Source organism: Crocodylus siamensis, chromosome 13 (assembly GCF_052110815.1).
Source record: "Crocodylus siamensis isolate JL-2025a chromosome 13, ASM5211081v1, whole genome shotgun sequence".
Lineage (NCBI taxonomy): Eukaryota > Metazoa > Chordata > Crocodylia > Crocodylidae > Crocodylus > Crocodylus siamensis.
In genome coordinates, this window is record NC_143407.1 from 4,995,589 (window position 1) to 5,011,347 (window position 15,759).

The window sequence follows — 15,759 nt, forward strand, 5'->3', positions numbered from 1 at the left end:
ACCTTGGAGGTATACCTCTAAGCCTGTGCCGTGTCTGGCTGCACAGCACCCCTTTGAACCAGTGCTGTGGTCACTGCTGTTAGAGTGTAGAAAATCACTTCTGCAGTGTTCTGGCCCTCGATCAGCTATGAACTGATGAGAACTGGTGCTATAAGCACTTAACAGACAGTAGAATTAGAATAGCATTGTGACCTGCAGCCATGAGCCTTGTGGTGGGGGGTGGAATTAATTTGACTAGATTGCATTGAGGACAACTGAAAATACCAGTTTGACTTCTTTAGCCATAATTATAGCATGCTTTTCTGTAAATAATGTTCATTTTGGAACATAGGCCAGTTTGGCTTGCACATGCCTTCTGTGAGAAACAGTTATTCAGTGTTAATGATGAGTAGAGGGGTGAGGGAGGACTGGCTTGTCCACGGGGGGCGGGGGGAGGTTGCGTAGATGAGCTGGGGTACTCTTGCTGGGGTGCCTGTTTCCATCTGGGTCAGACTTGTGGCAGTAGCTTGAACTGTAGATAGCTGTCAGCTGCTAGGTTTCCTTCTTGGAGGGTTCTTGTATAGCAAACTTGCTGCGATCAACTAAATGCAAGTGAAAGATTTTTTTTTTTTTTTCTTTTTTCAGGGCTGAATATATGGTTTGAGGAGTTGAATCTTAGACCATTTACTCAGAAGATGCATAGGATTATTGGAGCCGCCTTTTCACACGGGCCGTTTATGAGCTGCTCACTTGTGAAGTCTCACATCATTGGTATTTTATGTAGTGGTGGGTGGCAAGCCGCAAGAAGGCATCAGACTTGTAGACTGAGAAGTAATTGTAAAATAAGCCATATTGGCAGTTAAAAAATAAATAAACCACTTTGGCTACATCCCTTTCTGCTGTTACAAGCCACTGTAATCTAGAAGTCTGCTTTCCTAATGGGAGGGAATAGGTTTCATTTAAATAAATAAGATTCTTCTTGGTACCACAGTGGAATTTTTAACGGTAAGGCTGCCTATTTTCTCAAAGCTGGATATATTATAATTGGGGGAAGAGTCTAGAGAGCATCTAGTTGCTTGAGTGGGAAAACGGCTTGGGCTTTTGTAGGGCTTTTGCAAAGAGCCATGAAGCCACTCTTAAAAATCTTCCACTGCTCACCTTAAAACTGCTATATTATGTCAAATAACACTTTTTTTTTTTTTTTTTTCCTACCTCAAGATAATGGAGGCTTTGGTATTTTGCTTGTTTGAGACCATGCTCTTGCTGCTTTTTAACCTTCTGTTTTGAATGCAGCAAAACAAACTGGGTTATCTTGGTTTTATAAATACTATTATGATTTTTTTTTTTTTTAAACTTGGTAGTTAACTACCTGCATCTAGAAACCACTTCACCTGCACAGTTCTCTGTATGAAAGACTTTTCTCTCTTTCTGTTTTTAATTTGCACATTGGGAGAGTGTTCAAGTCAGTTAGACTTGCGTTTGCAGTAGCTGTGAACTTTTGAAACCGTTTAGTTCGTAGGACTAAATTAATTCGGCTAGCTAACAAGGCAAACTTGTTTTTGGATGAAGGCTCTCAGGTTCTGGATATAAACCGTAATTTCTTCCTAAAAGGCAGAATTGGCTAGCAAGGTGTGAATTAAACCCTCTTCTCAAGCAAGTCCTATACCAGTCGGCAGGGGTGAGAATTTTGTCTGAACTTGAATATTACTTTGGGTGTGCATGGGGAGGGTGGCGGGGTAGGGTAGTAGGTGCTTTTCTTAAACCCAGAATTTCCTGTCCTTAAAATCACTGCATGGATTTACACTGTGAGAGCTCTCCCTTCTGGCAGACCAGTGACTTGCAGAACCTATTTGGAGCTGTTTGTCACTGATAATATCTAAAAAAGGAGTGCTGGGCACATTTTTCTCTGCTCTAAATATCAATGGGACGCCTAACTAATTCTAGCATGGCTGATATTGAATTTTTAATTCCAAAATCCTGAGAGGCTGCTCTCCCTGAGGTTTGTTTTAGGTACTGACACCTTGATTTAGTCCTTGTAGTCCAGCCATCTGTAATATTGTGATCACTGACAGAGGTCTTATATGGGCTAATGTCTCAGTGGGCTGAGAAGTGGTGGGGTGTTTTCTGGTGGGGGTTCCCCCCCCCCCCCCGTTAAAGATTTAAAATTGACCATGTTAAAGTCGAGCGTGCAAAGTGAAATGACTCTTGTACATTGTCACTTGAAACATTTTTCAAGTGACATTTGATAAAAATCACTTGAAGTGTATCTATTTCTTTTATACAAGAAATGTTTCCCAGAGGACTTATTTTTTGGACAAATGAATAGGACTCTTGATGAGCAGTGTGGAGGATTTCATCTACCTGTTCAGTCTAGCGCTGGATTGGAAGAAGTCTCTTGTGAATTGCTTTCTTGCAAGTGCACATGGTTTCCTTGGCTTCCTCAGCCTGATAAAGGGTATTTGTACCCGAAAACTTGCAAAGAGAATTTTTTCCAACTATGAGCTTGTCTAATAAGATATCAGCTTGACCCAAAGAACTTTGTCTGCCTATGTCCTTAGACCAGCACGGCTACAACCTACGCCACCGTTTCCTTTGGCACTTGGTGTACTTCAGTCATCGGCATGTGTATTCTGCATCAACGTTTCGACCTGTTTGTGGCTACTGAACTCTAGGAGGGACTTGAACAAAATAAGTATTGCGTGTCTTCCAGATGATTATTTACGGAGACTTTTTATTTGGTGTTTCTTCATCCTCCTTTGAGAAACATTATGTTGTTTCATCTTCCATTATACTCCCAATGTGTGCCTTCAAGTTGTGCAGGAGGAGCTGAGATGAGATGAAAGAAGGAAAATGCTCAGGAGAAGATTGTGAGAGACTTGATCAACCCTGGGGACCTCATGGAGTCCTGTGTGTTGGTTTTTTTGTTTGTTTGTTTTTGTTTTGGTTTTTTACTGGTGTCACCTTTTAATCTTCTTTTTTTTAAATATAAAGCACAAGGCTCTCTGAGTAGATGTTCGGGCCAAGGTGGCTGGTGCTCAGCTCCTACCTTTCATGGTTAAGGAAGAGTGAAATATGTGACAGAAAGAACTGACCCCCCCCAGCAGTCTTTCCTGCCCAGGTACAAGCGGGGCTGGACCCAATCTGTAAGGTCCGTGCCATCTAACATCTGTGACACCAGGGCATCTGCTTGAGTCGGTGCAGCTCTTGAGGTGCATCGGCTTTGCTAAAAGCAGTGTTAGCACGTACGACTGGTCTGGGTCTTGGCAGCAGTGTCCCAGCAAAGGATTCTGACAAAAGGTTTCTTAGCCCAGGCTGCTAGGGTTAGGGGGTTGATGACTCCTGCCCCACTTGGAGGAGGGTGGAGTGTCGTGCTGTTGACCCTGCTGCTACTTCAAGTGCAAGTGCAGGACCGCAGCCTGGTGAGGTCCATGGATGTGGGTTTCTAGGCATCCAGATGAGGCTCCATTTTAACAGTAGCCAAATTGATATATGCTTTAAACGGCTTTTGCACCTTGATCACTGTGTGCAAAATGACTGAGAACAGGAGTTGTAAACGGAGCTTGGTGGGAAAGGGGATCTATTAATAGTTGTCAGTTCCATTTGATTCCCTTAGGCTAGCAAGGCACTTCAATATTGAAACTGGTCTCATGACTTGAGGGAGCTTTATTTTTAGTGGAGGCATGAAAATTTAAAAAGACATTTGAGTCCGGCTGTCTGGAGATGGCTCGTGCTGTTCAAAGGGCAGTCGCTCCCATCAGTCTGGTCAGGTTATTAGAAACGGCAGATCAGGTTCCTTCAGCAGTTTGAACACAATCCTTCCATAATGGTAAAAAGAGGTTGTTGTAGAGCAGCTTTTATGGCTGCAGCCTGTCCTTATTGATGAATTGGAGTCTGAAACAACTAGCTAGGAAGCTGCTTTGGTGTTGGAGGTTTTCTTCTTCCTTTCACCAGCTTCTAAATATTTAGGACCTGATCATCGGGTCCCGTCTTGGTCTACTCGACTTTGTCCGGTGCTGCTCTACCAAGTTTGTTGCACTGTAAAACAGTTCTGTTTTCTCTTCGTCCTTTTTATTCATGTACTGAGGGGGAAAAACTGTTCCTATACCGTCATAGTGGTGGTGGGATGGAAAAGATTTGTTCCATTGAAGTCTCAGACCCCTGCCAGAGATCTGAGGTATGAACTCGGCAGCATCTTTCCATGCAACTGCTTCACTAAAGTGATAGAGGGATTAGTAGGAGAATCTGTTGCCTCTTAACCATCACTGGAATCATTTTTTTTTTTTTTCTAACCAAAAAAAAATAGTCATGTGATCTGGTTCTTTTAATTTTATAAGTCAGTTTAAACTTGCTCCTCCTAAACGATGTAGATTTATTTCTGTTCTGCATCTGGTGTTTTTGTGTTTAAAGCTCCTGATTTTTTGCCTAGTGTAGGTGTCTTTCCTGTTGCTCTGTTGCTAATACAAGAAGCTTCGCTACTAGGATCTAGTGTGTATTTGCATCTTTAAAAAAAACACAAACCACTCGTGCACTTCTTGGATGCTGTAATCGCCAGCTCTGAACACAGTGGAACTGGACTGACTTGCACAACATGAGAACTGGTCTATGATTTGACTGCCTGCTCCTTCCCATCCATTTCTTACTGTTACTGAGACGATTGATTGGTAACTTTAATCTAAACTGCAACTTGACTCCAAGATTGCATACCATGCTGCATCTAATGCTAATGGGTTGATTTAAAAACAATGCTGAGACACCCAATGTTAGTCTTCGTAGTGCAGGAGGATAAAAGACAAATTAAAAACAGATCCAGTTGTAATTCAGACGTCAAACTGGAGGATGGAGGAGGAAAGGGGCAACAGGGAAGAAATCATCTTAGGTGCTGTTTGGAACCTGCAGCTACTCAAGCCACCAAATGCACTTTTGCTAATGCTCATTAAAAATTATTACCTTCATTTTGAGGTACAAGAAAAAGGCGTGTTAGCTTATTTTAATACAACTTGGTGTAAGTACGTGGTGTTTTGTGACTCTTTAATGCACATTAAACTGCGTGTATAAGTGTGCCCAGTGACAGCTACTTCAGATAGTTTTATATTAAGACTCTAGTTAATGGCATGTGTTGGTTAAAGTTGAAAGGGATGTTTGGTATTTGGGGAACCAGCTTTACATGCTGTAGCACTGTTCCTTCTCCCTGCACTCCACCTCCCGTTTTTGGGTGTCTGTAAGGAGAGTGTAATAATAAGGCTCAGTTTCAGGCTGCACAGAACGGTTGTGGGCCTTTATTACCTCCCAGCTTGACGAGCTTTCCTTCTCATTTTATCACTTGGTGTCTCATCTGGTCATCATGCAGGTGCTTAAACCAATGAAGTTTAAACTGGAGTAGGCCTTAGTTGTATGTCTTCCTCCATCTGCACCAACCCGGAGCACTTGTTGGCTGTTGGCAAACAAATTGTCTTGCACTTCATCCTGCCAAGTAATGGGGAAAGCCTTGAACTTTTAGATTTTCTTCCTGGATTTCGACATGACCTTTAGAGAACATCTGGTAACAGTGGTAAACGTTGCCATTGTCTGATGTGGGGGAGTGTAAGCTTTGGAGGCCAAAGCACCCCACTTCTAATGTGCTGAGATTTTGGTAGATGCCAATGATGTGACATTTGGTTAAAGTTCCACCCATTCTGTGCACCCTGCTCTGCCCTTTGTTCAGATTTAATTTCTTGTGTGCGACTTGGGAGCACTTTTTTTCAAAGAAGGCCTCAAAGCCTGGGGAAAGTCAGCAAAGTATCTTAGCTGTTGGTATTAAACTTGTAAAGGGGTTGAATGTCTGATGTTAGTTTCACGGTGCACAAACACTGTATTTTAGTGCTAGGTTAGGTACCTGCCTTGTTCACTCTTTAAATAAAGTGCTGGGGTGGCGTAGTGGACTTGAGGCTTAAACCAGTGGAGTTTCAAATCACGTATGTGCAGCAGCCTTTGTCTAATGAATTCTGGTGGTTTTGCGTTCTAGGGCAGTTGAACTTCATTGCCTTCCCCCGCCATGAGGAGGAGTATCTCCAGCTGACGGTGAACTGGCACCCCTGTCTTCTAATCCTTGGTCAGAACTGTAACGCCAAATGCCAACTACTCAACATGCTGTTGGGTGAGAAGCTGCTCCCCACCACCAAAATCAGCAGCGAGGAGAATTGTAAGAGGCGGCGAATCCGCTTCACGCATGGGACACAAACGCGGATTAGCTTGGCTCTGCCGGGGCAGTACGAACTGGTTCATATGTTGGCAGCCCATCGAGGGCAGTGGGACACGATACCAGAGGAGGATTTGGAAATCCATGGGGACAGTGAGGATCCAGCACACCGAATAGCAGAGCTGGAGGTGACACTGCCTTACTCGCTGCTCAAGGTACCGATCAGAGGCACATGTCCATTATTGGTTCTTGTACCTTTTTGTCATTTTAAACTTACCGGAAGGTAAAGGGTTATATTTTAATGTTGTGTGATTAAATGATTGAGGGGAATGCCCCAAGGTAATTCTCTTTTAAAAGAACTGAAATATGGTGGAGTTTGGGACCTCTGTTTCTCTAAGTGTTCATTGCCAGTATTTGTCCTCTTCGTCACTACCATCCGTTTCCAAAAACTAAACTTTTAAGTAGATAGCACTTTTAAGCTGTCTCCCCAAATGGGTGCTAATCCTCAGCCCCCACAGAATCTGTTTTCCCTCTTCCAAAGCAACTCTCTAAAGAGCTGGCTGATGTCTTGTCGCCCAGTGAGTCTGCATAATTTGGGTGCATAGCATAATCACTCTTGCTTATCTCAGAAATACTTAAATACAGAAAAAAGGTGGAGTACCAATACCTCTAGAGGGAGCTGGGGGCTGTCGGTGCTTAAAAGGTGGCAGTGTAGCAGAATCCCAAACAACTTGGAAGAAAGTAACTGGGAGGTGGCGTGTTCAGCAAGAATACAATAGTTGGTTAAGGGTTTTGTTCCTAGCTTTGCGCTGCCTCTGTGTGACTGTCCTCAGCTGCTTTTATGTGTGAGAGAGAGAGAGAGAGAGAGAGAGAGAGAGAATGCCTTCTACCTCAGTGCTGAGTCTTGACTTGTTTAGCAAATGCTGTGAAAGATCAAGGATATTTTATAGCAGTTTTACATTGACGTGTCTCATCTGTTACTGCAATGTTACATTTTGGAAGTGTGTTGACAGGAAGATACCTGCATTAAAAGGTGGGCGTATCAAAACCTGGTGACATTCAACCCTGAGAAATGCAAGGTGCTCCATCTCGGGAGAAAAAACCCACGTCGTACTTAGAGGCTCGGGAGTGCTACGCTCGCTAGCACCGTGACGGAAAGAGACTGGAGCGGGGGGTAGGGGGGTCATGATTCCCCACGAGATGAATGTGAGGCACCAATACGATGCCACAACTGGCAGAGCAAATAACTCTGGCTTGCATCTATTGGCATCTTGAGCAAGACCCAAGAAGTCCTTCTCCCGCTTTACTCTGCTTTGGTGAAGCTGCAGCTGGAGTACTGCATCCAATTCTGGGCTTCACACTTTAGAAAGGACATGGAGGAGCTTGAGAGAGTCGAGAGGAGAGCCATGTGCGTGATTAGAGAAGGGGCTTTATGAGGAGGGGCCAAGAGCCAAGGGAGTTGGCGTGGTGGCAGTCTATAAGTGTATAAGCGGGGTGCATCAGGATCTGGGGGAGAGAACATCTGTTCACCAGGGCACCCCAAGGGAGGATGGTCTAATGGTCGCAAACTGTTGGAAGACTGTTTTAGACGGGACATAAGGAGAAGCCTGTTTACCATCCAGGTTGCCAGAGTCTGGAGTAGACTCCCCCCAGAAGTGGGTGCAAGCACCTACTCTGGATACCTTTTAGGAAATGCTTAGATGTTTTTCTTGCTGGGGTCATCTGACCCCAGCTGACTTCCTGCCCCTTGGGCAGATGGACGCAGTTCTCACAAGGTCCCTTCCCGCCCTAATGTCTCTGTAATCTCTGAAAAGGTAATTTGTTCTTTGTACTTACAGTTGCTTGCCTTTCTGAGGAATAGGTCAGATAGTTTTTAAACGAGACTAGAAGTGTGCATTTGCTCAAAGCACTCTCCTCACTTCATTCTGCATCTGGATTTTACGAACAAGACTGGAGAATAGGTCTTTCCTTGCTTCCAAATATGAACCTAGTTTTATAAACCAGCTTTATAGTAAGAGGTCAGGTGAGCCCAGTTGAATTCAAGCGCTGATTGCGGTATAGCACTTGTAGCTTCTGGCTTCTTCTAGTCGGCACTGTTTAAGGCTCCGATCACATAGACGTACCATGCCACAAAATGGCTCTTATTTTGGCTTTGGAGCGTAGTCATGCTTTGTCTGGGATAGTTGAGCTTGGAGTGTTTGTTTAAACTGTGAATTGTAAGTGTTTTTACATGGTTAATTTTTTTTTTTTTTATAGTGGTCTTCTGAGTACAGTGGTACGCACAACCCTCTTGCAGATTTCTCGAGCGATTTGACAACAGACTCTTTGTTTGGTTCTAGCTGTATTTAGGACAATCTGGATGAAAACAGCCAGTGAGACTAACTTGAAAAGGGATAGCAAAGTAAGGCCTTCTTCAGTGGAAGGAGAGAAGTGCATGAGAGGTGGCATCAACTCTGACATGTTCTTATAAATCGTGTTTTACAGGACTAATCTGTTTTTCCCTGCTTTTTAGAAGACTTCCGTTTGCTGCACCACGGTACAGCAGAGCAGCAGAGACGCTAACAGGGCTTGGGACAGTTTCAGTGACTAAAGCATCTGAGTATTGTGTAATGCTGAAGGCTTCCTGAGTTGCTGTTGCTCTAATAGTGACGGCATGTTGTGGAAGCTAGCAGACTACTGTTGTCTTCCAAAACCACGCGGAGTTGGGTAACATAAAAATGCCTGCTGCTTGTTCGGCACTACCGGAGTGGCATCCATAACCAGAGCAGTAAAATACTATATAAATAGTAGGCTTTAAGTCTGCCAAAGGCAGACAAGGTTCTTTGGGTAAATCTGATATCTTTTATTGGACCAACTCATAGTTGGAAAAATTCTTCTTGGCAAGCGTTTTTTTTAACGAAGTCTGCTAAAGCTTTTGAAAAGGGAGCTTCTGCTCTTCTAAATTTTGGTACATGAATCTAGTAAATGGTTTCTATTTGAATCAACTGAGATCCTCCAGCTCTCTGAAAAATCAAGCCAGGACTGGATTATTTTCAGCAGCTGCCTAGATTCCCTGTAGTCTGATCTGTTTTTAGTTAACAGCAAGCTTATGCTAGACTGGCATTTCCTGACCCCTCTTTTTCCAGGTGTTAGGGAGATGCATGATTTAAAAAAAACCAAAACAAAAAAACAACCCTGCTACATTTTGTGGTTGTGCAAGACTTACAGTTGGTATGACAGGCTTGTTTGTTTTGGTTTTTGTTTTGTAGGACTAACATAGTTTGAGTCGCGTATCAATTGATGCAACAAACTGCTGGCTTTAAACTTTGCTTCAAATGATCTACTTCCCATTCCACCTTTTCAAATACTTACAAAACCAGACTTCAGTCCTGATTTTTGTGTCCCACCCCGCCTTTTTAGCAAGCATAGCAGATTCCTAGCTGGTAATGGATGTTATGGTGTTAAAACTGCTTAACTTACTCTTTTTGCACCAGAGGTGAGCTGGTTTGGGTGTTTTGGATTACATGCAGCTATTTTGTTCAGGCCTTTAACTTAGAAACAGGTCTGAATGCTTGTTTACTAGCTCAAAACATGATGGAGGTTTCCTCGTTATAGTATTGGCTTCACTTTCCCGTTTTGATTAATGTATTCACGGGACGGGAGTAACCTTTGTTTATTTTCTCCGTGATGAATCCGACTCCAGTTGTGAATGAGCTTCGAGGTTGTTGATGACGCTGAAGACTACATGAGGGGCACGCTGAGCATCTCTCCAATCGTTTCTTTCAAACTGGGCAAACTCCTTTAGGAAGGAGACAAATTGTGCCAAGTGAGATGTCAAAGGCAAGACTTTCAAGCCCTGTGATCCTGTTTAGGGATGCGAACCAAAGTGACCAGCCCTAAAAAGGGGACTCGGCAGGCTCAGGAGCTTGCACCAGAAACTGAGTTGCTGGGCGCAGTTTAAAATACGGCTGCTCCGTTTAGCTATCTAAATGAGAACAGCGCTTCTGTGAATGTCTCAGACTTGCTGTATATTGCTGTGCTGAAAAATTAAGGGGATTTTAAGCAAGTGTGAAACTTGTTTTCTTACACAGCCTCCCAGTGTTAACCAAGAGCCCTGTGCATAGTCGGAACATGTTAAGCAGTCTTAGCATGTGAACCTTTAGCCTGACAATCAATCTTTGGATGTCTCGGGCAGGCTTTGTTACCTCCTTCTGGATTATTAAAAGATGTTGTCTTGCTTACAGGAGCCAAGAATCTAATTGGCATGGGTAGGGTGGTGTGGGAGCACAGCTGGCAGGTATATTAACTGAGACATTTATACTGCAAATAGCATTGCCGGAAAAGCTGAATTTGGCAATCTGCCCCTCTTTACACACAGCTTGCATGTGGGTTATGGAGAATGATCCATCTAAACGGCAAGACTACAGATCTATGCTGGAAGTAAATGTTTGCCTGTTTCCCAGGATTGATAAGGTTCTTATTGATAGTATCTTGCAGCTCTCAACTAAGTCCCGGTGTGTGTCCATTGTGCAGGGATGAGGGAGGAAGACTGCAGTAGTTGAAAGCTAGGAGTGTTAATGTTTTGAGCTTTTTTCTTTTCTTTCATGCACTTGATTGCAGGTCATTCTTTGTGCTTTGTTACCTCTGTGCATTGCTACAGGTGGTGTCTTGGGCCATGTGCTCAAGGCTGTTTCAGGTGCCTTTCAAGCTAGGAAAAAGTAAAAAGATAGTTGCATCATTTGTTTCCTGCATTATCATTCGGGTTTCCTCGAGAATGGAGTTCAGTAATCTGGCAAACTTAGTTTTACTGTGAAGGTTTGTGGGTAGCTGCTGTTTTTTTTGGGGGGGGGGAGGGGCAGCAGTGGAATGTAGTTCTGTATGGGTTTTTTAAAACTGAATTACTGTTTGTCACTTGGATCACAAAGCGACTGCATCCTATAATAAGTCTCTGATTATAGTTTTGTTTTTTCCTTGAACTTTATCTTGCAAGGTATTTTTGGCTGTGACTTGCTATGTGAAAACCCTAACTGGTATGGATCTTGCCTGAGGGACTCTTCCTTCCACGGCTTCCTGTGGTGTTATTCCACTTCTGAGGTTGGCGAGAGTGCTCCTGCTAAGCACGAGTGCTCAATATCTGAGTTGTTCTGTGTAGATTCATTTTGTATCATGTCCATCGGCCTCAGATGAGTGGTGGAAGTACTCTGTCCTTAAAAGTACCAGCCGTGGAATTTATACCTCCTTCCACACGCACCTTACTAGGTGTGTAGGCCTAGATCTCGCATTTGAAGTATTGGAGACTAATTAGTCCTGTATTTTCTGCTGGTTTGGTGCGTGTGTTGTGGTGGGACAAGTTCCTTGGCTTTGTAGTCCTGTAAAAATAGTCTTCTGCTCAACTGGTCTAGTCTTGCTTGGTATTCAGACTTGTTGGCTAGCCTTCCCCTAACGGAAGAACAAAATCCAATAGGGAAAGGCTGTTTCACAACTAACTAGTTATCCAACAAAGAAATATATTGGCTATCGCTCTTATTTCAAGGGGCCCTGACACACATTGCTACTGTCAGCCTTAGTGGTTCAGGATCAGATCCTTGAGTAAGGATTACCGAGATTTGGCTGGAGTAAAATATGGAGCAAATTGACTTCAAGTGCATAATCTCTGGTGTGAGTCTGTAAAATCCCACCCTAATTCAGAGCTGCTTCATTATTAAAAACCTGGAAGGTCTCCAAATGTGATCTGGGAAGGAGCATATGCATATAGAAGGGGTCCCTTGGAAGCAATAAACTAGCTTCCTCCCCCCCCCCCCACTCAAGAGGGGAAATGCATGCAACTATAATTGAACTTTTTGGGAGTGTCTTGTGTGTCTGAGGAGATGACACCACATATTTGTCTCCTAAATAGCATTTAAATTATATAGTATCAGCAGTTTCTTCTTGCCTCTTACCAATTTACTTCATCTTGCTCTTGGAGAGGGGGTGTAACAATCATCCGGCAGTTGCAGAATGTAGACCCTAGATGCGCACACAGTTGCTTTTTGAGGGGTGTGTTTGGGCTGGGGGGGTATGCTTGGCTGGCTGGCTTGCTTCACGATTCCTCTGCAGTAATGCAGTAAGCATGTCGGGCAGTATTTTCCAAGTTACTAATTTGCCTTTTAATAGACTTGTGCCCTTGATGCTCTTAAGTTCTATTATTGTTTTGTAAGAGAGGGTCTCTCTTTAATGCTGAGAACATGACCGTGGCTCCCTGACCATAACTCCTTATCTGAAGCTCTTGACAAACATAGTGGAGCCTATTTAATGAGACTTGAATCTGAGATCACAGTAACGTACTTTTAATGGCATTTTTTATGAGTTGTCATGTGAATATCAGTTCTAGCTAATGCAAGTCCTTTCCATTTTATCACGCTTCAGGAGGAATTGTAGCTTGCCATAGAAATGCTGCTGGGCACTTACAGACAGATCAGATTCCTTCCCTGGGAGGATGAACCCAGTTTATTCTTTCAGTAGCACATTTTAGAGTAGATGATAATACTGAAAGCCTATGGAACTGCACAAAAATGGATTAAATGCTGCTAATGTTGCCGGAAAACCCTACAAGGCCTCTGCTGAAGCAGTAACTGGTTGCTCATGCTGTATTTTGTTCTGAGAGGGTTGGGGTTTTTTTTTCCTGTCTCCTAGAGACAGCACTGGCTTCCTCCTTTGTTTACAGTCATTGGTGTGAGTCATCACATCAGTCATGGTGAATATTGCAGAATTGCACTTAAAAATCTACTCTAACTTGTACCCTTGTCAGGCCCGATCAGGCGGGTTTAGGTTTCCCCGCTTGGGAGTCCCATGACGGTCATAATGGGCAAACTGCATGCAAGGATTTTCCTTGAAGAAAAGGGATGTGATCAAATTGTTTCACTTTTCTTCTATTTTTCCCACCTGCTCCAGAGTTGAAGTTCCTTCTGGTGGCCAGTGAAGATCTGCCGTTGGCTTTTAGACTTCTTAGGAGAGCTGCTCATCCTTTCCTTTAAGCTCGTAATAAAGTAGCATGAAGGATTGTAACCATTCACTCTGCCCAAAGGTGATGGTTGAATTCTTCCCCAAAAGGCAAAGGAAGCCTGTTTTTGGGAGCTGGCTCTTGCAAGTAAGGTTTAACATTTTTTCATGGTTTCCAAATGTCAATCTCAACATGAGGATACAGGTAGTTCTGGCAGAATATTCTGATGAGCCGTCCTGGGGAAATGGGTGGTTCTGCGAAATCAAGTGGTAGTCATCTGTTTCTTTTTTTCGGTCCTTTCCTTAAACATCCTTCAAATGCAGGTTCCTTGGAAGATGACTTGGCACACTAGCTACCCCTGGAAACTGGCCTAAAAGAACCGACTGGGACGAATGTCTGTCTGCTCAAAGGGCAGGGCATCTGCTAAAATAGTGTCAAACTTTAAAACAAAGCCACCTGGTCTTGAAATGAGCTATTGCAAAATGAGCTACGGTATGAGTTTAGAGGGAGTAGCAGTTCCACATGAACTCCCCAGGCGGGCATTTGTCCTCGGAAGCACTTAAGTCCCGACTAAGGGTGACCATCCAGGGAGCTGGCCTGAAAGAGCTATCCCATGCTACCTTAGAGCATGTATGTGTATGTATTAGTCCAGCTCTAATGCTGAAACAAAACCTTTAACTCGGAGGAGAGCACTGTCTTGGTCTACTGTGGCCTAATATGTTAGGATTTCTTCTGCTTTGCATCTCTAGCAAAGAATTTCAAAGCGCTGTGCAGAATTTGGATGGATTTGAGATGAAATCTCCATGTGCAAGTAAATTGTTCCATTGTATTGAAACCAGATGTCACTGCACATGGTTGGTGAGAACTTTACCAGCAGTCTCACCTTTTTTATTTTTAGTTTATTTTTTTTTTTTGTCCTTCAGTATCTGTACCCATACATAAAATAAAATAAGCAGGATTTTGAATAAATGTCTGAAATAAACAGTTGGGCTGAACAAATGTCGCTGGGGGGGGGGGGGGAACCTTTTAAAATGTGCCAAATTCCAAAGTCATAAATTCGCCTCCTATCGGTCGGCTCTGAAGATGGAAGCGGAGAGGTATCTTGTGAAATGAGCATCTGATAACCTTAATTTTAATTCTAGGGAATTCAATGCTGTTAGGATTGTTGGTGGTGATTTTTAGGGGTTTTGTTTTTTTGTTTTTTTTGTTAGTCGTATAGATTTTGTATCCAGCGGTAGCTAGAAAGGTAACGCAAATCCTAGTAACGAAGTGATTCCCCTGGCTGGTCTTACTTGGCACCTTGGACTTGGTTCTGAATTCAGAAAAAAATTATTCTGGCGTTAGTTTGGTGCAACAGACCATGTTTAGCGTTCTCATGCTCCAGCACAACAGTAATTGACTGGGCTTGCACACTGCTGGACATTACTGAAATTCAGAACTTTGTATTTATTAAATACTTAAACATGGGTCCCTTGTGGGGGGTGGGGGGGGCGGGGGCGGCGGGAGACATATGGGGTTGGTAGGAGTTTTCTAAACTGCTTTCTTGGATGTGAACTGCTAGTGTCCGTACAAAGTGGTCCCTGGGAAGGAGCAGAAGTCTCTAGAAAATACAAAGCGCTCCCTGGTTTTGAATACAAATAGTGAGACCTTCTCTTGGTTCCCCTGTAAAGCTGTTAAGTGAAATAATCTGCTCATAGCATTAGATGTTAATGCTACCCAGTCAGATTAAACTTTGGCCTAGCTACACGAAATGGTCTAGGTTAATTAAATTGCAGTACTATTTTCCTTTGGAAAATGATGACACTGCACTACAATTAACTGGCCAGTATGGAAGCTGTGTTGCAGGGAAGCGCTTTGTATTTAGGCCTAGTGTGTTTTTAAATAAGCAGAGTACCAGGGTGGAGTTGCTGTCAGAGGACCTGGAGTACCTTCTGGGTTGTCTTTTACAAACCTCTGTTATGTACTGCAAAGTCCCACTGTTGTAATTCATGTTGATAAACTGAAATATTGTCGTCTCTCCCGACTTACCCTGCGGCTTCAAGTAATATTTTCTGTAGCACTAAGAGAAATGATCTTCCAGACTGGTGGTGGGGGGGAAAGGGGTGCGTGAGACACAGATGAGCGATTAACCCAACTGTATTGATTTTCTGTAGTGTTTCAGATGCTTATTGGTATTAATCGACAACATCGGTTGCATGTAGCGTTACTAATAGTAGTTGGTAATGGTGATAAGCCTTTTAGACCACTATCAATCTAGTAGTCCAGGCCTATCCAAACTGCCCTGCAGAGGAAATGTCTTCCTAGAGTCTCCTAGTCTGTAAACAGCTGCTACATGATGTGCATCTTTAATTATGGTGTAATTTGAGAGTTAGCTCAAATACCTATATAGGCTGCAGCTAACAAGTGCCTTCTAACTTGGAGCCACAACAGCAACCCACTGCCTTGCTGCTTAATTCAAGCACTGAACTTTCGGGTTGTAATCTATTCCATAGAAACACAAGAATTGACTGGCTGGGTTAGACTGCCCTATCAAGCTGGGCTGTCTTCTGGCACGTCCCATCTGTGAAGGGAAGGGTCTTTATCCTCAAACAGTGTCTTGGCACCCATCTTGCTTGCGTCATCTGACCCCAGCAGTCTTTCCTAGCCA

General features: G+C 43.4%; 1 protein-coding gene across 3 annotated transcripts in view; it reads left to right on the forward strand.

Moving 5' to 3' along the window:
* The window catches only part of DSTYK (dual serine/threonine and tyrosine protein kinase), a 41,951-nt gene that overhangs the window by 8,115 nt on the left and 18,077 nt on the right, over positions 1-15,759 (forward strand). For 2 of the 3 annotated variants that reach the window (XM_090025270.1, XM_090025272.1), the window contains exon 2: positions 5,981-6,369. In XM_090025270.1, the coding sequence (XP_089881396.1) occupies positions 5,981-6,369 (389 nt within the window). Of the gene's footprint in view, positions 1-624; positions 751-5,980; positions 6,370-15,759 lie in introns of all 3 variants that reach the window. The other variant, XM_090025271.1, reaches the window with a different exon arrangement.